Here is a 24,422-nt window from a genome sequence, read left to right as displayed (position 1 = left end):
AAGCTTCATCACTTCCTCGGCATCGCCGTCACACGCTCCTCCGACGGCCTATTCCTGTCTCAGCGCCAGTACGCCGTCGATCTCCTTCAGCGTGCGGGCATGGCTGAGTGTCATCCTACGGCGACACCTGTTGACACTCAGGCCAAGCTCTCCGCACATAACGGGGAACTCCTGTCAGAGAAGGACGCCTCCGAGTATAGGAGCCTGGCTGGGGCGCTCCAGTACTACACTCTGACTCGTCCTGAACTGGCTTATGCTGTCCAGCAGGTGTGTCTCTTCATGCACGCTCCCCGAGAGCCGCACCGTGCGCTGATCAAACGCATCCTGCGCTATGTGAACTCTCTGTCAAGAGTGATTTTGATCGAAAGGATAGAGAGAACAAAAGATCCCCACATGGAGAAAGGCACAAATTAGGGAGGCAGTAATAAGCAGAATAGTAGCCGTACCAATGGTGATGCAACCAGGTGATAGAGCTAGGAGCTTCACTGTCGAGCTGGCTGGCTGCTTCAAACCTGCTTTGCACCACTGTCTGCTAATGCTGCATGCCCAATCGACCTCAACGGATGAGCAGTAAAGAACCTGCAATAGATGCTGGGGACCTAAGATTAACAATTCATCTTTTTAACTGGGGACAAAATCAACTACACATACAAGGTTACAACCTAGAAAAGGTTGTCCTTAAGACCATGATCAGGTATTTCCCGGACACCAATACCAAGGATTTTTTTTTTAGAATCAATACCAAGGATTTTTTGAGAAACTAAACAAAAAAAAAACACAAGACAATGTGAAAGACAAAAAAAAATGTCAAGATTGGCAATGAAAAAGTACTTTATTGCACTGCATCCAGTATACAAATTTGTTTCCTTATCTTCATTGATTAAGGTTGGAAACTGATATGTTGGACATGCATTAGAACACAGATGAGTGGCCCAATCCTGTTTTAAGGCACCTATGGCTCTACTTCTGAATCAGGAGGGCGTCAATGTTTCGCTTGCCCTCTGGACCTTTGCTATACCAAGATGAGACATAGTCACCATAAATTACATCCCCATACTTTTGTGGCTCATCCTTGCTCACAAGCTGTGGGGCAGTGCATATTTTACTTGATTTTGATGGATCATAAAATGTTGCTACTGATAAGCGGGCACGCTCAGCATTGACAACAGCTCGATGAACTGAACTCTTGTATCTTCCATTGGTGATGATCTAGAGAAGGGTAAAAAACATGAGTACAATGATTACGGGAACAAGATTCTACATAAAGAAAAATATTCATACAATACTTTGGTCACAATCCTCTGCAAAAGTGCACATTAAAGGTGGAGGGGCATCACCATAGGTCATAAAAAAAGGGCAGAGCACTAAAGCAAAAATTGATGGCATAGCAGATTAAGGTACATTACCTCTGTCTGATCAGCCAGAATCATAAGGATGCCATCATGCAAAGCAGGCACAGGTATCCACATTCCATCCTTCAATACCTCGAGCCCACCAACATCATCTTGTATCAGAAGTGTTATTGTGCCCATATCAGAATGAGATTGTAACCCAAGAGCAAGATCAGGTTGTGGACAAGGAGAATAGTAGCTAATAGTAATATTCTGGTAAACTTCTCCAACCGCCTCTTGTATATAAGATGGTGGTAGGTTCAGATTTTCTGAGATGATGCACAGCAATTTTTGAGCAAGATCCTTCATGCTGTTGCTGTATTTTGCAATAGTATCCCTGTAAAGAGTACATGGTGTTATCTCATGTGTTATAGACAAAAGTAACATGCTGAATATGGACAGCAATGGAAACAGGATGCTTAAATATTTTATTCTTAGTAAGATGATCACTCATAGATTTTAAATATAATGGTGCAGGAAAATACAGTTAGATTCTCCAGACTCTGATATCATACTCAGCAGTCAGCACTATCCAGTATGCTATCAAAGAAACCAATGCAACGGTGTCACCCCAAAGCGGCTATATTTGGGTAGAAGTTCAAAAATTAAAATCAGAAAATTAAACATCCTTTGTGCTTTAGCAAGTCTTGGTCAATTGGTCTTCTAGGCTGTGCCATGACCTGAATCTCAACCTCTCGACAGAGACAAAATGAAGACAGCTCAATGCTCCCCCAAACCACTTTCTACTTGTCTCCACATCTGAGCATAAATTTCCTACATGTATTATGCTTATCAACTCTACCCTCTCATTCCTGTATGATTTTTTCATGAACAGACTTGTACTCGTAGCAATTCGTGACTCATCCAGAGATGAGCTGAATAGACAGGCAGGATTCCCATGAATCACCTGTAACCGGGGACGAAGTCGGGCCAGTGGGCGGGATCACGGCGGGACTCCGGGAGCGTGTGGTGGTCGAAGTAATCGCGCCAGTCGGGCACGGAGTCGTCGTTAGCGAGCATGCGGCTGCCGTACCCTTCCGCGGCGGCGCCCCTGGCCGGGTCGCAGGCGAACCGGAGCTTGTCCCCCATGGGCGCACGGAAGAAGGTGAGCCCGGCCTCACGCACCGCGTCGAGGAGCTCCCCTGGCAGGCCGTGGCCCACCACGTGGAAGGCGCCCCAGTCCGCGCACGTGGCGCGGACGTCGTCGGCGGCGGTGGAGGACGAGAGGTCGACGACCGGCACGGAGAGCGCGGCGGTAACGGGGGAGGGCGAGGGGGTCGGGCGGTTCTCAGGCGGCTGGATGTACTGCGCCGGGAGGCGGGACACGCCCGTCTCAGCGAGGGCTTGGACGCGCGCCGGCGCGGCGGTTTCCATCGGAGCGGCGGCGAAGGAAAATTCAGGCGATGTTGTGGCGAGTGGTAAAAACGGTCTAAGCGAGGGCTTGGACGCGCGCCGGCGCGGCGGTTTCCATCGGAGCGGCGGCGAAGGAAAACTCAGGCGATGTTGTGGCGAGTGGTAAAAACGCAGTTATCCGAGTACATACGGCATCTAGTTGTATTAAGCGAGTTTTCAAGTAAAAAGGCTAGGCAAACATATGAATTTAAAAAGAGGGGCGTTGCGAGAATCGAACTCGCGACCTCTCGCACCCAAAGCGAGAATCATACCACTAGACCAAACGCCCTGATATGGTTAAAAGTTGAATTATATTTTATATAAATGATGAATGTGGAATCTAAAGAAACTATCTTATACTGATAGGCATTTGGCTTTCATGCGTGCTGTCTAGATAGGCTGTTGCATAGTTTTCAAATCATTTTCTGGAAATACATCAAGGAGCAGTAAGTTGAAAGTGTCACGTGGAGAGCTTCAGCAATCAACACACAAGTGATGCAATTTTCAGGTCATGGTTGAAATTGACATGGTTATGCGCAGAGGTAGAGCTTCAGGCTTCAGCAGAATAGCAGAAACAGATTGTAACCATGATTTTCAGTCCCTAGCTGAAATCTAAGATCAGCATACATTTACTGTTATATTTGATCTATCAGTATCAGGGTCAAGGTACAAAGTAACACAGCATCATCCGTTTTTGTTATCACATATCACCCCATATGGATGAAGCTGGTGATTAGACAACCGATGTCACTGTGCAAAAACCATTCAGCAAGTTGCAAGTTCTGAAGCTGAAAGACCAGTACAAACTGCTTCCCGTCAGAAGAATGCATCAAACCTAAGTACCGAAAACAGCAGAGCTGCTGACTTCTCTGAAACTATCTGAACACGAATGAAAAGAAAGCCAATTCTCATGTCGGTGTTTCGGGAGCAGCAGCACTTTTGAATTCTGAAGAGATGAACTGTGAAGGGGTTGTCAGGAGTCCTGCCCTCATACACCTCTTGGGTTTACCACCGGGAACCGCAATTCCTGAACAACTGAATTCACAAGGGAACAAGTAAGAATTAAGAAAATAAGGCAGTTACACAGCATAGCATAGGTAATCAACTTTTGCAGCAGTTCACTTTCAGTAATCTTATTGTCTGCCAAGTAAAACAGCTGAAACTTTCAGGAAACCAAGTATTGTCCAAAATTAAATTTATATCTGTACCATTTTAGCAACTGTGGAAAGGACTGCAGACCCACTAGGAACTGTAAATGCAAGTTTACTACAGACCTGATACTATTTTCGTTCAAAATTTTCTTCCAATGTACAGCATTTTCAGATTAATGCAATCCAAAGAAAGCATAGAATTTCTTCAAGTAAGCATAACTCGATTCTTGGATGTAAAATAATAAATACTAAGAAAATGATACTGAATGCAGCTGCTATTTTATTAAACCTGTAGAGTTACTGTGAGCTATGCTACACATTACCCAAACCCAAGCTATGGTTTGTACCACATCAGCACGATATACTGAACATCTGTCACCAACCCACCATACGATCACTGGAAAATGCAAAGATCACTCACCCTGTGTCCCGATGATGAGGACGATGATGTCCATGGTCTCCTCGTTGCGAGGCAGGTCGATGAGCAGCGGGGTCAGCCGCCCGTAGCGGCCGCCCTGGACGCACATCAGGATGCGGAAGAACAAGAACGCATTGCCCGTGCGGCGCGCCACCTCCCCTCTCAGCTCGAACACGGAGCGGCCTATGAACTGGAACGTGCCCCAGTTGTCCGGGAAGTTCCCGTAGTTGTCCGCCCGCACGAACCGTATCGTCCGCTGCAGCTGCACGGGCTCCTCGTGCGGGAGGAACAGGCCGCGGAAGCTGCGTCGGTTGTTCTGTTACCATGGAACACGCTCGTGTTTAGGAAACCAGGACAAGTAGACAACACTAGTTCTGAATAGTGCACATTGTAATGGGGACAAGATGTTCAGACGCAGGCAATCAGCTTTAACCATGATCTAGCAAGAAATGACCAAATAGCTGAAAATGATTCAGATATACAGATGAAGCAAATCTTAATCTGAGAGATCAACATACTACAGACAGCCAAATTCTAAGGATCAGCTCCTAAAGTGACTACTGAAACAAATGGGAAGGCGAATAGGACCAAAAACTCCTCCTCCCTGGGCTCCAAATGCAGGGGGTGCAAGGATTCAAGAAACCAGAACTCTACGGCTCCCTAGGAGCTGGACCTACAGGAACACGATTCCAATTTTTGAGCGAGAGAATTGGTAATCTTGGCACAGAATTGATCCAGGACTGCAGAAAAGCAATAATCCCATTTGGCAGTTCTTGGAAAAATCGACGCAAGCAAAGAAACATCCAGCGCTGGTTCTTCAAGAGTTCAAGTACAGGTTCCACAAATCGGAATTGTAGGTTCCATCCAAGAACCCTGCTCCCGCCCAAACCAATGCGAGAAGCCGAGGCGAGGGGTGCAAGGCAATAGGGGTCTCGGGACGGGCGAGCTCACCAGAGTCCGCGCAAGTGCTGGCGGATTGGGGCTCGTGGGGATGGTCTCGACCTTCCAATGCATCATCGTGCTCTGGTTGTCGACGTCGTCGACGGAGACGCCGCTGAGCCAGAGGCGGTACCTGCCGTTGGCGCGGAGGAGACGGTTGGAGACGTGGCGCAGGAGGACGTAGCCGGCGTCCCCGGTGCCGACGACCTTCCACAGGATGGGGTCCACGTCCTGGTCGTAGTCGCCCATGTCGACGCGGAGGCCGATGTGGCCCGGCGGCGCCGGGTCCTGCGTGGCGGCGAGGTAGCGGCCGTAGGCGGCGCTGTGGAGGAGCACGCTGGTGGAGCCGTCCTGCAGGATGCGGTGCACCGTCCACGCCGCGTTCATCGTCCTGCGGCGCCAGCGGCGCAGGGACACCCCCATCCCGTCCTCGTCGGCGTGGAGGTACCCTCCGTGCACGCGGCTCCGCAGCCGCACGTGTGCCCCGTCGGGGAACTGCTCCATCGCCGCCGCCGGTGGTGGTGTCGCGGAGGCGTGCGGCGGACGTCCGGCGGCTAGCGAGTAGCGATTCGGTTTCTTGGCTCTGGTGCTTCTTCGGCTGCGGGGACGGGGGCGGGGTGGCGGACGGCGGCGAGGGAGTGGGTTTTATTGGCGCTGTTGTGAGGGGGAAGAGAGAGCAGAGCAAGTTCGTTGGGGGACGGTTACGTTTGGGCGCCGAGGTGGGGCGGGCCGGGGAATTTCAAGGCGAGCAGCCGATGCAATGCTTCACGTTGAGTCGCAACTCGCAACGCAAGCGGAGGTCGATTGTTCGCTGTCTCCATTGCCACTGACAGATGGGGCTGGATCGGTGAGTTTGACCAATCGCCTGCCCACTGGCACGTGGGGTCCACAAATGTGTACGACACAAACTCCGGAACCGTGGAACGCACGCGCGCAGCCGCAGCCGCAGCCGCGCCGCTCGGCGCAGGGTGGCAACCGTGGCAGGGCCTCTGCCGGCACAAGCACCACTCGCCGCATCCGTTCCATCCTGGAACCTCGCTTGGCGAGCGTGGTATCCACTATCCACCACTCCGGCGTCCGGCGGCCATCGCCAGCGGCGCCAGGGCATCCGCGCATAGCTATGGACGAGGCCACAGTTTTAGATGAGTTCGGTTGCCCTTCGTTGTCCTCGGCCAAATGCTGCCGTCGCAGTAAGTTAACTAAGTTCCTCGCTGGGCGTCACCACAAAGTGGCTTTCAGCTTTCAGTTCATGACTAAAAGCTAAGTTCAGAAAAAATTGACTGTAACATTTGATGTTTTTTTTTGAGTTTGTCTACTCTACAGACGTGTGTTTTAGCACAAGTCAACCATGATGGTTGGCTGCAAGTAAAGCACACAGATTCCAACATAAAAAACCATGTGTTTTTGGACTAACTAGCACATGGTTGTTGGATACCTAGGAAACACATGAATTCAAACACAAGAAAAAAACATGTGTTTTAGGAGAATGTAACACACAAATTCCATCAGGCAAACAAGACCCATGACTCTGTTGTTTTTGTCTTTTGGTGTTGTCTTCTGTCAAAGTTTTTGTGGTTGTCTTCTGTCCAAGTAAAGAGCAAGTCAACCCAGAGCCAAATAGACAGAGAGGCCCACTAAAGATGTACCAGCACATAAGCCTAAAACAGCAATCGATATACTTGGGAAACAAGCAGAGCAAACAGAAAGAAGCATCTGCTCTGCGTGGAGATCAGATCTCTGTGTGGGGGCAAGCAGAGCACTGCTCTGCATGCAGATCAGATCCCCCCGCAGAGCAGGAGAAAGGAGAAAATAACCAGCAGATCAAAGATGAAGATCTCCTCTGCGTGAGGACAAGCAGAGCAGAGAAAAGGGGCAAGCAACCAACAAATTGAAGGAAAACAACTAACCTCAATAGCCAAGGTAAGCACACCGACTTCCTCATGAAGATATAATTCAAGACCGCTAGTATTTGCTGCAACCAAATTCAGAAATTAGAATTACAGATTCACAAATTAAGGAACTCAGGAAAAAAAAATACAGAATACGAAAAAACAAATTGCACATTTCAAATAGTGCAACTGATATTTGCTGCTAATGCAATTATACTGATTAAATAAGCATCTTTGGATGTTGCAACCAAGGGGTTGAGAACAGCTCAAACACACTACAATGAGCTGCAAGAAGCAGCTGTGAACTCTGAATGTGGCAAACTATGCTTTCTATTTATAGCTGATTCTAACTACTTACAACAGCCCTAGTCAATATTTTAACAGCCCTAATTAAAACGGTCCTGATTCTAACTATTTATAGGTGATTGTATGAGCAGCAGATTACATCTTACATAATTTTAGATATTTTAACAGAATAAGAACAAAGGAAGAGATACAAGACAGGAACAAATGTCAGAGCCACAATATCAGATTCAGAATTCAGAGAAAGTACAAGGATACAACAATAATGATGTCAACACCAAAGACATATATGAGGTAAAATAACTCCTAATTTAAAATGCAGTCATAAATAATGAAAATATGTCAACTACTGAAGTCTACATTTTGCTACATCATTCATTTGGTTCCCTAATACATTTGATACAAGCACCAGTCCAGTTTGATCAATTACTTAAGGTAAAAACACATTTCATAGATGTAATGAAAAATTAAAAAGATATAATAAAAAGCAAAATAAGTACTCAGGTGCTCTTTTTTTATGAAACATAATAGTATGTATATGACAACAAACAGAGTTGATGATTATCCAACATCAATGAACTCACATGGTACAGAAGCAATGAAGGCAGTGCAGTCAGCTCCATATCAAGTATTTGGAGACACAAATTGTTCCACCGACCGTTTCTACAGATACAAAAATATGAGCAAAATCATTGCTTACTCCTAGGAAAGCCAAGATAAAAAAGTTGTTTTTGGACTAAAATATATTTCAATACAGGGAGGCTACACTAAACTTATGCTGGAACAGATGATGAACTCTCCAGAGGATAATCAGACTAAAATTTATAAATATCAGTATCCAAAAATTACAATTCAGACATATGCAAATTACACACATATGTGCAATGTAAATTCAGCATAATAAGACTGTAATTTCAATGCTTCATTATAAACTGTGCAACAACATAAAGAGATGCAAGGATCATTAACAAAGATGATACTTGGAAATGATAGGAATGAGATAAAACTATATTATATATGCTTGTCAAACTAGTTGTGTTATATTATAAATGGTAACCATTCTCATTATCAAACAAATAAAACATAATATGAGCCTTGAAGATCTAGATGGAATCTTTGGACCATAAACTGACTGGTCAATATCAGAGTCAAGAATGTCATATGAGGTAGATACAGATAACTAAGCCAATTTGATTATATTTATAACCAATACAAATATATACTGGCATCAAAGTAAAACTTATCTTTACAAAAACGGGATGGAGAAATGGCAATCGTCGCTGACGATGATGGAGCAACGACAAGCATAGCTTATGATGATAGATATAAAATTCAACAATACCATTGGCAAACTGATGTATTCAATAACATGGACATTGATGAGGTACATAAAAAATAATCTCTTCAACTATTTTAGTCCACACTGAAAAAATATTTGTATTATAAATGACATTACTTAGAAACTAAGACTGCTGCTAATATATTTACACGTGCAGCATAAAAATCAAGATGATCAACCAACAATGGGAGAAAATGACTTGAGGATCGTAGCAACAAAACCAACAAGTTCAGATATTACATCAGCTATAACAGATGATAATGAGCATGTAAATGGTAGCCAGGAACTAACGGAGGAAGAGATTGAATAATTCATAAAAATTGAGCAGGTTGCAGCATCTGAAGGCAACAATGCACCAATCAACAGCAAGTACACCCCACAGCTATCGATGGAATTTAAGACTAGGGATGATGCTCACCATTTCTTCAACTTATATGCGTTCCTAGCCAGATTTGAAGTTGCCATAACAAATACGACGAGAACTCAAAGTAAGAAGAGAAATAATGAGGTAGTCAAAATGACAATGAAATGCAATCATCAAGGAAAAGAAAAGGAAACAAAGTCTTTAGAGCAAGAAGAAGCTGAAGTAGACAAGGATATTGAAAAGAAACCGGTAAGGAGAAGGAAAACAAATATTCAACAGAAGTCAGATTGTCCTTGTGTTATGATGGTGAAAGAAGAAGGAGGTGTATGAAAGATTAAAACTCTTGATTTGGAGCATAATCATGAGCTATGCCCTGGAGACAGTGATCAGCTATTTTCTAGTCACAAGTATATGACTGAAATGGGAAAAGGACTTATCAAGACTCTGAACGATAACAATATCCTGACTAGAAAGGACTTACAGCTCTACCAATGAAAAAGAAAGATATCAGCAACTATAGGACAAAGCTGAATTGAGAAGTTAAATAATTAGATATGACACAAGTACTGGATTATTTCAGAAACAAACAAACTGAGGATCCGTCTTTCTTTTACAAGTTTGGTTTAGATGAGGACAAGAGAGTGAGAAACTTGTTCTGGACAGACTGTTCTTCTATGAAACATTATGCAGATTATGAAGAATGTGTAAGTTTTGACACAACATATATGACCAACTGATTCAACTTACCTTTTGCACCATTTGTTGGAATCACAGGACATGGGCAAAGTTGCCTTTTCGGATGCGCTTTCCTGCATGATGAGACAGTTGACACTTTTAAGTGGGTATTTTAAACTTTCTTTGAAGCAATGGGAGGATAGTACCCTCAAACGATCATAATAGACCAAGACATAGCAATGAAATCAGCAATAGAGCAAGTCTTCATAAACACAAAGCACAGAAATTGCTTATTCCACATAAAGACCAAATGCTACAATAAGAATGTCAAGGTCTTTGCAGTAAACGAAGGACTATATGAAGACTTCGAAGATATAGTGAACAATAGTCTAACAGTGGAAGAATTTGAGCGACTTTGGAAGAGAATGATTGAGAAAAGAAACCTTCAAGGGAATTACTACTTTTCTAAAATGTGGGAAATGAGGAAAAGGTTTATCTCGGTCTACTACAAAAATGACTTCTTCTCTTTCATACAGACCACATCCAGGAGCGAGGCAACAAATGCTATGTTCAAAGACAATGTAGGGCCAACCTATAGTATCATTAGCTTTCTGAAAGAGTACAATCGGATTGTTGATACCATAAATCGAGCAGAAAGGCTAGAGGACAGCTATAGCAAGCAGAAAAGGCCAAAGGAATTTATATTCGGCTACAAAATAGAGCAGCAGGCACAACAGATATACAACAGAAATATATTCAAAAAGTTTTAGCTACAACTAAAGGCAACATCAAGGCTAAACTATAGGGAAACCGAAGATGGAAAAAACATTTCAGATGTGGCAAAAAAATATCTAGATTCAGGAGGTTCATAAGTTCAGGAGATATATAGTAAACACTGACCTAACAAAAGGCGAAGAAGAATTTACCTGTATATGTGCAAAATTCAGCAAAAAATGGGATACTCTGCTCTCATATCCTAAAAATAGTCATTGAAAAGGAAATCAGTATAATTCCAGACAAATACTTCTTACACGGATGGAGAAAAAAGGATATGAAGGTACATGTTGAAAGACAAGAAGATGAAACAGTTGAAATAAGCTCATTAGTGAGATTCAACATATTATCCGGGAAGTCAACAATACTGAACTCAAAAGAATAAAAAAATGAGGAATGCATGGAATACCTTATGACAAAATTCGATAAGATAAAAATCAATTTAGATAGAATGTTATCTGCTTAGCAGACAGATGAAGCACAAAATGATCAGCAAGGAAATAAAGCAGAAACTATAGCAGTAGAAACTGGAGATCCACAGACTAAAATAGACGATTCAAAAAGAATTCAGAGAAAGGGAAGGCCACCTAAACCTGTCCGAATGAAGACACATATAGAAGAAATAAAGAAGAAGATGGTGGAAGCAGAAAAGAAGAAAAAGAAGAAAACAAATGACACAGACAGTGCAGGTAAAAAAATTCAGGACATACAAATAGAATTTCAGTACATACAAATAGAATTTGAATCCAAATACAAAAATTCTTATTTATGTGAACTAATAATGTTTTGTAGGCTCTCCGATGAAGCCAAAAAGAAAGAAGAGGAAGGAAACATCAAATGGTAGCATTGATCACCAAGCAACAAAACACTAAGGACATGGTAATCAAAGATGATCAATAGATGGAAAGCGAAATTTATCAATCAGAAGGAGGGATGCAATCAAATTCAATGGCCAATTAATTTATGTAATTTGTTTAATGAACAAGATGTTACAATCTTAAATTAAATTATGCCCAGAACTACAATTACATATGCTGAGAACTAAAATTGTAGTACACAGTAGCTGCAAATTACGTTGTTGGTGATTACAATTGTGTAATTGTCGGTGTTTCGAACAAACACCGGTTAGTAAATTTGTTATTATTGCGCGTTAGGCCCGGATGGTGCACTAAAGGACATGAGGATTATACTGGTTCAGACAGAATGTCCCTACGTCCAGTTTGCTGCTGCTGCTCGTGTTATTAGTACAAAAAATGGTTCGCAGTAGGGGGTACAAAATAGTCGAGAGAGGGACGAGTCCTAACTCTCTGATGGAATGATCGAAAAGGTTGCCAAGAGCTTGGTCGCTGCTCAGCTGTGTCTGTCGTGTCGTGTGTGTTCAACTTATCTATCAAGAGTCGGTCCCTTTGTTGGAGGAAGCACATCCCCTTTTATAGATGAAGAGGACAGCTTTACAAGTGAGAGGGAAAGGGTGTGTATGCTACCGAGCCTTGTTGTTCACGTCTACCAAGCCTTGTTGTCCATACCGGTGGATACCAGATAATGGTAGGCACCTACAACACTATCGATGCCATTGTAGAATGTTAGGATAGCTACACAGTACTGCTCCGCGCAGGGTATGGACTCTGGTACAGTGGTTTTGACTTATGAGCCTTGCCCAGCCTTGTTCCGCATGCCTTCTGGTTCCTACAAGTCCCGATCTAAGGGACGTGGGGTCAGAGTCTGAAGTAGCGCTGTGGGCAAGGCCTTCCCATTGGAGAGGGCGTTCGAAGGCTGAAGCGAGTGCTCCGATCTGGTGGGCCCGAGGGGCCGTGGAGCGGGCGCTGCTCCTTTGGGACCACAGCGTGGTGACAACACATCCATCATTGTAGAGGGCGTGAGTCTCTTCCTGGACCGTAGTGGTTGTTGTATGTCTATGTCGGGTTCCATGTCTGAGGATTGAAGGCGGCGCCTATAATACTGTTCAGACTCTGCAATGCCAGAATGGTCTAAAGCACCTATCTCGTCGTTCCTTGGCAGTACTTTTCCTACCGCGGCGTAGGGCATGGTCCTTGGTGCTGTGTTTGACTCGAGTGTCATGTCGTACCTCATGCTCATCCTGATGATGGAACAGGGTGTACTTGTAGGGTGAGGCGGAGCCTAGCCCTCGGGGGTCGGGCGAGGCGGAGTCCAGCCCTTGGGGGTCGGGTGAGGCAGAGTCTAGCCCTTGGGGCTCGGGCAAGGTAGAGTCCAGCCCTCGAGGGTCAGGCGAGGCAGAGTCTGACCCTCAGGGGTTGGGCAAGGTGGAACCAGTCTCCTGTCGTTTCGGACAAGAGACGCAATAACGTTCTTGTCTGATCAGGAGTGTCAATCGTTCGATGGTTTATCGTTCCCACCTCATTGGGTACCCCGGTATTAGGTCCCCGACAGTAGCCCCTGAGCCCCTAGGGTGATTCGAGCAGAATCGCTTGGGGGTATTTTGATTTGCTAGAGGGTGCACGCGAGTGCACCCGATGGGTGTAGGCCCTGAGCCCCTGGGTGATTTGGGCAGAATCGCCTAGGGGGTGCTTCGGACCCTTCGCGGGTAAGGCTATGAGGTTTGGTTTCGTCAACTGGGAAGCTTTAAGGGAACCCAGGTGTCCCATTTGTAGGGATTTTGTCTAGGGTTAACCTGGCTAGGGCTTGACTTCGGATCTAGGCCCAGTTGATGCTCGTGTACCTAGGGTTCCGGTTGCTTACGGGCCCTATCTTCTGTTGGGTTGGTCGTCGAGACCGTTGGGCCAATCCCTGGATGTTCCAGGCCCATGTGAGCTAGAGAAGAAGCGTTCTGACCCATGTCCCATCTGTGGGAAAGGAGTCCAGTCTGCTTGGGAAGGCGAATCGTCCAGCTCGGTTTTAGTGGGAAAGGATTGGGATCGTGGGTACATATCCCACGAGGTGACGCGGCGGTGCGCATGGTAGGCCTGGAGATCGAGGTGGATGGTTGCGCTTCTCGCATCCGTTACCCCTATAAAACCATAGGGTCCACCCCTAGGGTTCCGTACTCCGCCTTTTTGCCTTCGCATCGCCAACCTCCGCTGTTAATCGCCAGAGCCTCCGACACACACACCGCTCCTGCCGTTAAACTCGCCGCTGCCTTCTCCCCATGCTTCTCCCACCGTCAAACTCGCTGTTGCCTTCTTCCCCGTGCTGCTCCCGCCGTCGCAATGGACCTGGGGTACAAATCTAATATCTCCCCTCAGCACTTAGAGGGCCTCGTCCGCCGAGGCCTCCTTTGTCCATTGACCGCCGCCTAGGAGTGGCGGCTACCTGGTGAAGAGGAGGAACTAGAGCCGCCCATAGGGTACGTCGTGTCGTTCGCCCACTTCCACGAGCTGGGATTCACCACGCCCGCCCATCAATTCCTTCGGGGACTGATGGACTACTACCAGGTGGAGCTTCAACACCTTACCCCTAATGGGATCCAGCACATTGCGGTGTTCGTCGCCCTGTGCGAAGGGTTCTTAGGGATCAGTCCCCACTTTGACCTATGGCGGTATCTCTTCGCCGTCAATCTTCTGAAGAGGTGGGCCAGGAAGCAAGAGCTGCACGCGCTGGTGGGGTGCGCCGGCATTCACCTCCGTAGCAATCGGGCAGGAGCATACCCGCTAATGCGTCTGTCCACCTCCAATAAGGGGTGGCATTCGTAATGGTTCTTTGTCAAGAATGACGCCACCGCCCCCTTGCCAGCTTTCACCGGGCGCTACATCGTGGAGACCCCAGGGTCGTGGGGGTGGGGTGTTACGGGCAAGGAAAGAAGAACCTTAACGACCTTCTTGCCGCCCTTCGAACTCTGAAGGAGGGGGTGTGAAGGGATTGGGGATCATCGGTGCCTACCACGTGAGGAGGGTTGCGCCGCTGATGGCGTGCGCGCTTCCCCTGTATCAGATGGTGCCCGGAGCGTCATTCGAAGGGATGGTGCTTTCTGATGAAGCGCTTCATCCCTCTGAAGTGGTGCAGCGCATTAAGGAGGCGATGGAGCCCATGAAGGACTCTGTTGGCGCCATCCTTGACTTCGTGTATCCAGTGCCGGGGCATCCCCCAATGCGGTCAGAATCGGGGTTTGTTGAATTTGTAAGTTTCCTTTCCCCTTGCTTTTCTTTTCATTTGAATTTCTGGCCTCCTGATGCTAACCTCGGGATAGCGGGACCAGCTGGGGAGATAGTTCTTCAAAGATAGCCTGGCTCCACTACCAAAGGACCCAACCTAGATGGCAATGAACGGCACCATGGCCGGTTGGGACAAGAGGATGAGGGAGCTCATGAAGAAAAAGGCAATATGGAGGCAGCAAGCTCGAGATCGAGGAGACCAGTAGTGAAGATGATGACGATGACGACGATGATGACGACGGTGATGATGAGGTAGCTACCGATGTGGATTGGGACGTCCTGGTGGGAGAGGACACGCTGACAAGTGCCCACCCGTCCATGCAGGGACCCTTCCCGTTCCACATGGAGGGAAGCGAGTCCGTGAGGTCGGCCGAGGTGGGCCAAACCTCTAGCCCGTCCTCAGGGCCGGTGGGAGCTGGAGAGTCCGCCGCTTCGCATGGGATACCGGTGGAGGATCAGTGGATGGGGGAAGGCGAACCTACCGCTGCCCTCGAGGTGTTGATGGAGGGAGGCGGCTATGTTGCCACGCCCCCCAAGATGATGGAGGCGGGTAGTGCCGCTGCCCTGCCCGAGGCATTGACGGAGAGGGACAGCTCCATTGCCGCGCCCTCAGAGATAAGGGAGATGAGCTCCCCTACCTAGGAGCAGGGGGCAGGCTTGAAATGGGCCCGCCCAGATGAGTCGGGAGGGTCTGGGGGTTCATCCCCAAAATGTTCCCGCCATCCGAAGGCATTAGAGTAAGCCACTAATTCCCCTTTTTCCTCCTTTTTATTTTTCTGTTTTGACCTTATGCCCTTCACCTTCGTGTAGATTCTTGCAGATGGGCCACTCTCTAGGGCTGGCGCCCAAGAAGAGCCTTGCCCTCTAGGTAGGATGGACCGTGCTGCCCGGCATCGCCCCTATTTTGGGCAGGAGTGGCGCTGACGCTGTGGCCTCATCAGCCGGTCTGGCAGCGCCTGCGCCCTCAGTGGTTGTCGAGCAGGCGACGTCTTCCATGGTGGGCGTGATCCCACCCATCGGGAGTCCGGTATCGTTAGCAGATGTGGTCATGACCGCGCCCAGCCAGGAGCCACCAGACGTAGCCATGGTGGCATTTGAGGGGCCAGTGCAGTCCGCGCCTCTGGTGGCTCAAACGACGGTGTTCGATGTGGGCAGGATGGAGAGGGACGCGGACGGGCGGTCCCCAACCCCGATGAGTTAGGCGCATCCAGATGCAGTCACAATGGCGTTCATGGGAGCAGCGCAGTCCGTGCCACCGGAGACCCAGGCAGTGGTGCTCATGATCGTAGCAAGCCCGGCGGGACCGGATGTTTCCATGGCGGCGCCCAAGGAGCGGTGCCATCCGCGCCACCGGTGGCCTAGGCCGCAGCGCCCGAGGTGGGCCTAATGGAGGAGGACATGGCCGGAGGGTCTTCGGGCATCGTGATAGCGGTGGGGAGGACCAGAAGGGAGCCACCTTTGGCCCTGTTGTCGAGAGGTAGCCGCTCCCCCGCACAGGGCAAGCCGCCGGTCCAGTGGATGGCCGCCCAGGACCCAGCGTCGGTTCTTTTTTCGCTTGACGATGCTACCGAGAGCTTGGAGCGGGAGAATCTTGATGTCAGGCTCTCGACGGTGATGGATGCCTTGAGGGAGGCCGGGTATCTGCTTGATCTTCTCCCTTGTTTTCTTCTTTCTTCATGCATTTCTATGTTTTCGTGTTTTTTATACCGGTCTACTTTTCAGAATATTGTTGCTCGTAGTCGGAACAAGTCCTGGTTCCTCCATGAGCAAAAGGCGGAATGGGACCACCTCACCGAGGAGGCCCGGCTGCGAGGAGATGTGGGAGCATAGCTGGCTGCCGCCCTATAATGGGAGGCCGAGGCACGTCAGGACGTGGAGGAGATTCATGGGATGTTCGAGGACCTATCGATGAAGGTGAAGGTGGATGAGGAGGAGTCCACCATGATCCAAAAGGAGCAGGACGAGCTACTCTAGAAGGACACTGCGGCCAGTGAGCAGGCCATCGAGCTTCTGGCAGAGCTAGAGACGGAGCGGGACCTCAAGTTGAAGGCTGAGGAGAGGTCTGCGGTGTTACAGCAGAGGGCGGACCGGGACGCTGAGGTGATGGCCTGGTTGCGCAAGGAGCAGGATGAGCTATGCTGGACCAAGGAAAGACTTTCGCTCGGAGCATGGCATAGCCCATGAGGACCGTGACCGGGCCATTTAGGAGTGCGACGAGGAGCATCGTGTGGTCGAGTCCCTCTGGGTGGATCTTGGAGCCGCGGTGAACCGAAGGTTGGAAGCTGAGAGCATCGCTGCCAGGCTAGATAAGGAGCTTACTGAAGTGCGAGGGATCCTTCAGATTGAGAGCGACAAACACGACCTTCTACAAGCCACTGTCGAGGTGGTCACTGATGCCCTGAGGGTGGCGCAGCCAGAAGGAACCAGCTTGCTTGCGGCTCGTGCCGCGGGAATCACGGCGCGGGTAGGCCAACTTGAGGAGGATGCCTTTCACGCCGGGATCACCCAGGCTTTCACCGTCGCCCATTCCCATTATGATCGGGAGATCAACTTGGAGGTAATGAGTCAAGGCTTCGCGCCTGTGTATGAAGATGCTGAGCTAGATGAGATGGAGAAGGCGGTGGTTCCCCTCGCACAAAACCTGGCGGACAGGCTGAAAAAGAGGTTCTCCCTTTGCGGAAGTAGTTAGCTGAATAAGTTTGATAAACACTTATTTGTAATATGTGAACAAGTGTTAGTACTTTTGTGTCCGAAAGTGGATTCGTGGCTTTTGTTTCGCAATTTGGTTTCGTTTGTTTGGTCTTACCTTCTTCCCTTTTTGCAATGAGAAAAGATTTACGCGATCCGACCCTTTCGTTTGTTTAGACCATAGGGCCCGTGGTGTTTAGGGGAAATTTTGATTGTGCTAATTGAGCAAAATTACCATAGCCGTTTGGGCGTGGGCTTTTTGCGGTCTTACCAATCTGTTCCCTCGAACTTTGCCGCCAGTCTTGGTGTGAGGAAGAGGTCTGCTGCAAACACTTTTTCAAAAAAAGGAAAGGAGGTACCTGCGCCTTTATCAGCCCCCGAGTGAGATCCGACCCCTTGTGGTTGCTGGGGTTGGATGTTATTGGAGACCGGAGCAAGGGAAGCGAGGCTCAAGTGATGTGTTTCATGAGCTTGTTAACGGGGATGTTCGGGCGGAATCTGATCCCAATGCTTTGTGATAGAGTTGGCAAAGCGTTTGGGTGGTATTCCGTTGCTCCTTGCCCCGCCTTCCAACAGATTCCCACTCAATGGGGTTTCTATGGGCTCGGCTAGGGGCTGGATTGAACTAGAAGGTTGAGATGACCCTTCCCGCCTCAATGCGGGTTGGGCAGAGGCCGTTGAGGCTCATCTGTGTTTTCTCCCTTGGCTGTTGTTCGACGCGGGGCGGCTCTGGACCTTTCGCGGGTCGGCCTTCGAACCTTAGTCTCTCAATCTGGCTTGAGCTCCTGAGCCCTTTAGGGTCTGATGGGGGTCGGCCGTGTTTTCACACATTACCCCCGTCCTCAGTTTCTGTAATCAGAGGGGCTAAGTTGACGACACTTGCCTCGATGGCTCGAGTGTCGCGCTCAATGAGCTCGCTATCGGGTATGTTCATGTGAAATCCGGGTCCATCATTTGCTGACGGGATCGGTAGAGCCCTCATGTGGAATTTCACTACTTCTTAACCCACCTCCTGGCAGATGCCTGAGCCATTCGATAGGCTTAGGTGGCCCGTTGGCCTCTCCCCGATGGAGATTCTATGGGTTCGGCTCAGGGTTAGAATCAAACGAGAAAGGTTGAGACGTCCCTGTCCGCCTGTAAGTGGGGTCAGGCAAGGCCACTAGGGCTCGTCTTTATTTTTCTCCCCTGGCTCTGTTTGATGCAAGGCAACCTTGAGCCCTTCATGAGCCGGCCTTTGAACCTCGGTCGGTCATTGCTCATATTGAATGAGGCGGTTGCCGCCTCGTGACGCGACACTAAGCGTTGAGATGTAGAGATTTGCATATGCAATGCTTGGATGTATGGTTTCAATGTATTACTTAATTGAAATGAAAGTGGGGTTTGGTTACGTTACCTTGGTGACACGAGCGATGGGAAGCTCCAACTAGATGTGTCCATGCATGGTTTGGACCCGATGTTTATGATGAGGTTGGCGTAACCTGCATAAGAGTGGCTATTTTTTGTTCTTGTTGGTGGTAATTTGTGATTTAGTCGACCAGACATCCTCTCCTCGAAGGAGGTTCTGCAGGTGGACCCCTCCAAACCCTTTTCGGAAAGGCGGGAGCCGAGGCTTGCGGTGTGGGGAACTATGAGTTCGATTTATGCTGGTGAACATAAAACACCGTAGCCATCGAGGCGTAGGGTCTGGCAGTTCGTCCAGTTACATTCAAAGTTTTATACCCACACACCGTGCTTCCGGTTTTAAACGTAAGGAGGGGTCAGGTGAAGGGGACGTCTAAACAAATAGACGCCCTTGGTAGCCTCCCTCAAGCAATGTCCGTGCCTTTGCTGTTGCTGGGGTCAGAGGCTCGGTAAAGAAATTAACACTAAAAGTAAGTAAATGGAGGTGCTTATCTTTCAATGGTCGTTCGTTCGTTATTTTGCCTGGGCCGTCCGATCGACCCAGGCGGCCTATTGGGCTCCCCTGGAGGGGGTTCCATTGTTGGGTCATTCCATGTTCCTGCCTGGGGAAGCAGCGAGTTGCCTGCATACGAGCGTGCCTCGGTTCTTGCACCCGGGGCACATTAGTGGTGGGCCACGCCCCGACGATGTTCCGCCTGACCAGGCGATGTCTTGTCGACCGGAGTGCATCCCTTCGGCTCCATCGCGTCGCCTCAGATTTCTGTCAGCATTGATTTCGCATTTGCATTGAATAGGGGAAGGCAGAGAGTTTTTCGTCCCAACCTTTCGCCTTTCCTTAGCTGCTGAGCCCCTTCTTTAAATAGGGGGGAAGCAGTTCTCATCCCACCTCCTCGCCAGCCTTTGAGCCACCACCTCTTCTCCTTCCTTTCCACCGAATGCATCGATTCCTAAGTAAGAGCGAGTGATGCCAGGGAGAGAAAAACTCATAGATCCGCTCATGAATCTAGAGCGTGAGGTTGAGCTAGAGGTCATCCAACATAGATGTGATGGTGCGAGCCGCCCTTGCTAAGGAGGGGTCGCTGCTGCCGAAGGAGGGGGAGCGCTGGAGGGCGTCGAACGTCATCGACTTTGCCGTCGTTCATTGCATCCTTCCTTCGGTTGGAGGCGTTTCCTGCCCTGGCGCCGTTGTCAGGGTTGTGGCTAATGACGATGGCGTAGTCCCTAGATGCCCTGGCGGAGGCACCGCTGTCGGGGTTGCGGCTGATGATGATGGCATAGTCCCTAGATGCCCCGACAGACGTGTCGCTATCGGGGTTGCGGCTGATGACGATGGCGTAGTCCCTGGACGCCCCGATGGAGGGACACCATAGTCGTCGGCGTGGTGCTCGACGTTGTAGATGACGATGCCTTCGAGGATCCCACAAAGTGGTAGGACATCGCCGATGGAGAGCGTGGTTCGGCAGCCGCAGTAGAGGAACTGCTCCATGTACATGGCTGGACGTTGCCGATGGAGAGCGTGATGCAGTGGCCGCTGTGGTACTCATAGCAGAGCTAGGTAGAGACTGTAATTAAATAAGTTTGTGGGGAAGCCCCGAGTGAACAGTCCTTTGAATTTGAGAGTACATTAATCTTTTTCATGATAAAGTCACTTTGTAAGTGGCGAATTTGTGCAAAGACTGAACAAATTTTTATCTTTTGTTACGGCAAATAGTTTTTCAGCTTCCTCTTTTCATAGAAGAGGTTTTGGTGCTCTCCGACCCTTCCCATGGCCCAAGTTGCAAAAAACTAGGAGTGCGGGTGAATTAATTCTGATTACGCTGGTGAGCAAGGAGGTCGTAACCACTGGGGCATGGGATTCCCATAGTCCTACCAGTTATACTCAGAATTTGCTCCTAAAATCCTAGCCTTTTGGACTTGTTACGGGAAGAGTGGAAAACTTAGAGAACGTTTGCAAAGGTAATATAGGAAATGTTTTTACAATAAAGATACTTGTTCGGTTTGTATCAGCCTCCGAGTGAGGTCCGACCCCTCGCAATTTGCAGGGGTTGGATGTCACTGAGGATCGGAGATTCGTAAAGATAAAAACTGATAAGAAGAAGTATGCATTCATTTAAGGGAAAAAACGACGTAGCTGCTCAATGTTCTAGGCGTTGGTGAAGACCTTGCCGTTGATGGTTTTGAACTTGTAGACGTCTAGGTGGAGTACTTCCATGATGACATATGGCCCCTCCCAGGGTGGGGAGAGCTTGTGGCGGTCCTTGTTGCTCTGCACAAGGTGGAGGACAAGGTCCCCGATGTTGAAGGCTCGGTCCTGCACCCGTCGGCTATGGTACTATCGCAACACCTGCTAGTACTTGGCCAAACAAAGGAGGGCGATGTCGCGGGCTTCGTCTAGTTGGTCCATGGCATCTTGGTGGGATGGTTCAGCCCCCTGTTCGTCGAATGCTCTGATTCTTGGTGCTCCGTAGTCAAGGTCCGTCGGTAGAACAACCTTAGAACCGTAGACCATGAAGAAAGGTGTGTAGCCAGTGGCCTAACTGAGAGTTGTCCTTAGGCTCCAGAGCACCGCCGGGAGCTCAGTGAGCTAGCGCGTGTCGAACTTGTTCAACTAGTTGAAGATCCTAGGCTTAAGGCCCTGCAGGAGCATGCCATTTGCGCACTTGACCTGCCCGTTCGTCTAGGGGTGTGCAACGACCGCCTAGTTGATATGGATGTGTAGTTCATCGTAGAATCAAATGAATTTCCTACCGGTGAACTACATGCCATTGTCTATGATGATGGAGTTCGGTACTCCAAAGCGATGGATGATGTTGAGGAAGAACAGTACAGCTTGCTCGGATTTGATTGTGGAGATCGGTCAAGCTTCGATCCATTTTGTAAACTTGTCTATGGTGACAAGGAGGTGGGTGAAGCCCCCGGGTGCCTTTTTGAGTGGCCCAACTAGGTCAAGCCCCCAGACCATGAAGGGCCACGTGATGGGGATCATCTGGAGTGCCTGGGCCGGAAGGTGAGTCTACTGAGCGTAGTGCTGACACCCTTCATAGGTGCATACGATTTGCTCGGTGTCGGCTATTGTAGTAGGCTAGTAGAAGCCCTGTCGAAATGTGTTTCCAGCCAAGGTCCTTGGCATGGCATGGTGACCGCAGACCCCACCATGGATGTCGCTCAGCAAAAGTCTTCCCTGTTCACTGAGGATGCAGAGCTATAGGATCCCGGTGTGGCTCTATCTGTAGAGTTCGCCCTCTACAAGGATGAAGGACTTGGCACAATGTGCGAGCCATTGAGCTTCCGTCCTATCCATTGGTAGTGTGCCATGGAGGAGGCAGTCGAGGTAGGGCGTTCTCCAGTCATCTAGGGGGTCAGGCTCTGCGGCCGAATCCTCTTCAAGCTCCATGATCTCAGGGTCAGACAGAACAGTCGGTGGGTCAGCCCTCGGGGCCGGATTAGATGGGCCATCCTCGTCCTGATCTGACTCTTCGTAGTGCACCGAGGGTTTATGTTGGTCGCTGGCGAAGACGCCCATTGGCACCGGCTCTCGACCGGATGCCACCTTTGTGAGTGCATCAGCCGCCTCATTGAGCTGCCTTGGGACATGGTTAAGTTCGAGGCCAGCGAACTTGTCCTCCAGCCATCGGACTTCTTAGCAGTATGCAGCCATCTTGGCGTCATGGCAGCTGGACTCCTTCATGACTTGGTTAACAACTAGCTGAGAGTCACCCCAAATGTCGAGGCATCGAATGCCCAGCTCGATGGCGATGCGTAGGCCATTAACGAGCGCCTCATATTCAGCCACATTATTTGATGAGGCAAAATGGAGCCGAACCATATACCTCATGCGGACCCCGAGGGGTGATACGAAGACCAGCCCTACGTCGGCACCCTTCTTCATCAGCGACCCATCGAAATACATCGTCCAGCACTCCTGGTCGACGACCGCTGATGGTATCTAGACCTCGATCCACTCTGCGATGAAGTCAGCCAGGACCTAGGACTTGATCGCCATTCGAGGGCCATACCCGATGCCTTGATCCATCAGCTCGAGTGCCCACTTTGCTATTCTTCCTGTGGTGTCCTAGCTGTGGATGACCTCGCCGAGGGGGAACGATGTTACTACTGTCACAGGGTGTGACTCGAAGTAATGGCGTAGCTTTCTTTTGGTGACGAGGACGGCGTATAGGAGCTTCTAGATTTGGGGGTAGCGGGTTTTGGAGTCGGATAGTACCTCGCTGATGAAGTACACCGGGCGCTAGACCTTGAGGGTGTGCCCCTCTTCTTCCCGTTCTACTACCAGGGCAGCACTAACCACTTGCGTGGTGGCCGCTATGTATAGGAAGAGGGATTCTCCATCGCTTGGAGGGACTTAGACCGGGGGTTTTGTTAGAAGCAGCTTGACCGTGTCAAGTGCCTCTTGGGCCTTGGCTATCCACTCGAAGCGGTCGGCTTTCTTCAGGAGTCGATAAAGGGGGAGTCCTCATTCGTCGAGGCGTGAGATGAATTGGCTGAGGGCAGCGAGGCACCCTACGACCTGTTGAACCCCCTTTATGTTCTGGATCAGACCCATCCTTATGATGGCTGAGATTTTCTCTGGGTTGGCTTCGATGCCACGCTCGGAGATAATGAAGCCGAGCAGCATGCCCCTTGGGACTCCGAAAACACATTTCTCAGGATTGAGTTTGATGCAATTTGCCTAGAGTTTCGCAAAGGTTTGCTCAAGATCAGCAACAAGGTGGTCTGCCTGCTTGGACTTAACTACGATGTCGTCGACGTAGACCTCAATGATCCACCCAATGAGGTCCTCGAAGCAATTGAGCATACAGCGCTGGTAAGTGGCCCTAGTGTTTTTAGACCAAATGGCATTGAGACGTAGCAGTACGGTCTGAATGGTGTGATAAAAGACATCGCGAGTTGGTCGGACTCTTTCATCACGATTTGGTGATAGCCGGAGTACGTGTCAAGGAAGTAGAGGGTTTCGCACCCCGAGGTGGAATCGACTATTTGGTCGATGCGTGGTAAAGGAAATGGGTCTTTTGGGCACGCCTTGTTGAGACCAGTGTAGTTGACACACATCCTCCATTTCTCACTCTTTTTTCATACAAGAATAGGATTTGTTAACCACTCTAGGTGGTGAACTTCCCTGATGAATCAGGTGGCAAGTAGTTTTGCTATCTCTTCGCCGATGGCCCTGTGCTTTTCCTCGTCGAAGCGGCGCAGGTGTTGCTTCACCGGCTTGGAGCCTGGGTGGATTTTTAGGGTATGCTTGGTGACCTTTCTCAGGATGCCTGGCATATCCGAGGGTTTCCACGCAAAGATGTCTTTGTTGTCGCAGAGGAAGTCGACGAGCGCACTTTCTTATTTGGAGGAGAGCGCGGTACCTATGCATACCATTTTACCCTCAGAGCTGTTGGGGTCTATGAGGACCTCTTTGGAGCCCTCTGCCGACTCGAACGACCTAGATGACCTCTTTGCGTCGGGCGCTTCTTCGACGACTTCCTCCCTGAGGGCAGTGAGTTCCCCGGAGGCGACGATTGCTATGGCGCGGCCGTAGCACTCGACTTCGCACTCGTAAGCTCG

At 49.2% G+C, this 24,422-nt stretch overlaps 2 protein-coding genes and 1 non-coding gene across 4 annotated transcripts; all 3 read right to left on the bottom strand.

Moving 5' to 3' along the window:
- Positions 1-219: 219 nt before the first annotated feature.
- LOC136521996 (jasmonate-induced oxygenase 4-like) lies at positions 220-2,931 on the bottom strand. Of its 2 annotated transcripts, XR_010775749.1 has the most exons (5): positions 2,299-2,931; positions 1,407-1,728; positions 832-1,209; positions 447-579; positions 220-324 (listed from the first exon to the last, which is right to left on the bottom strand). XR_010775749.1 is itself a non-coding variant. In XM_066515780.1 (3 exons), exons 1-3 carry the CDS (start codon positions 2,763-2,765, stop codon positions 961-963), a joined length of 1,038 nt encoding a protein of 345 aa, XP_066371877.1. In that variant the 5' UTR covers positions 2,766-2,931; the 3' UTR covers positions 820-960. The 2 variants fall into 2 exon arrangements, 1 of the variants encoding a protein (XP_066371877.1); XM_066515780.1 differs by lacking the exons at positions 220-324; positions 447-579 and having other exon boundaries at positions 820-1,209.
- A 69-nt stretch (positions 2,932-3,000) lies between these two features.
- TRNAP-UGG (transfer RNA proline (anticodon UGG)) lies at positions 3,001-3,072 on the bottom strand. The gene has a single exon. It is a non-coding gene; the product is annotated as a tRNA-Pro (tRNA).
- A 699-nt stretch (positions 3,073-3,771) lies between these two features.
- On the bottom strand, positions 3,772-5,795 carry LOC136523529 (uncharacterized). The gene is made up of 4 exons (XM_066517185.1): positions 5,304-5,795; positions 4,356-4,668; positions 3,867-3,923; positions 3,772-3,818 (listed from the first exon to the last, which is right to left on the bottom strand). Exons 1-4 carry the CDS (start codon positions 5,793-5,795, stop codon positions 3,772-3,774), a joined length of 909 nt encoding a protein of 302 aa, XP_066373282.1.
- Between the last annotated feature and the right edge of the window lie 18,627 nt (positions 5,796-24,422).

Source organism: Miscanthus floridulus, chromosome 18 (assembly GCF_019320115.1).
Source record: "Miscanthus floridulus cultivar M001 chromosome 18, ASM1932011v1, whole genome shotgun sequence".
Taxonomy (NCBI): Eukaryota; Viridiplantae; Streptophyta; class Magnoliopsida; order Poales; family Poaceae; genus Miscanthus; species Miscanthus floridulus.
This window is presented reverse-complemented; position numbering and strand designations above follow the sequence as displayed.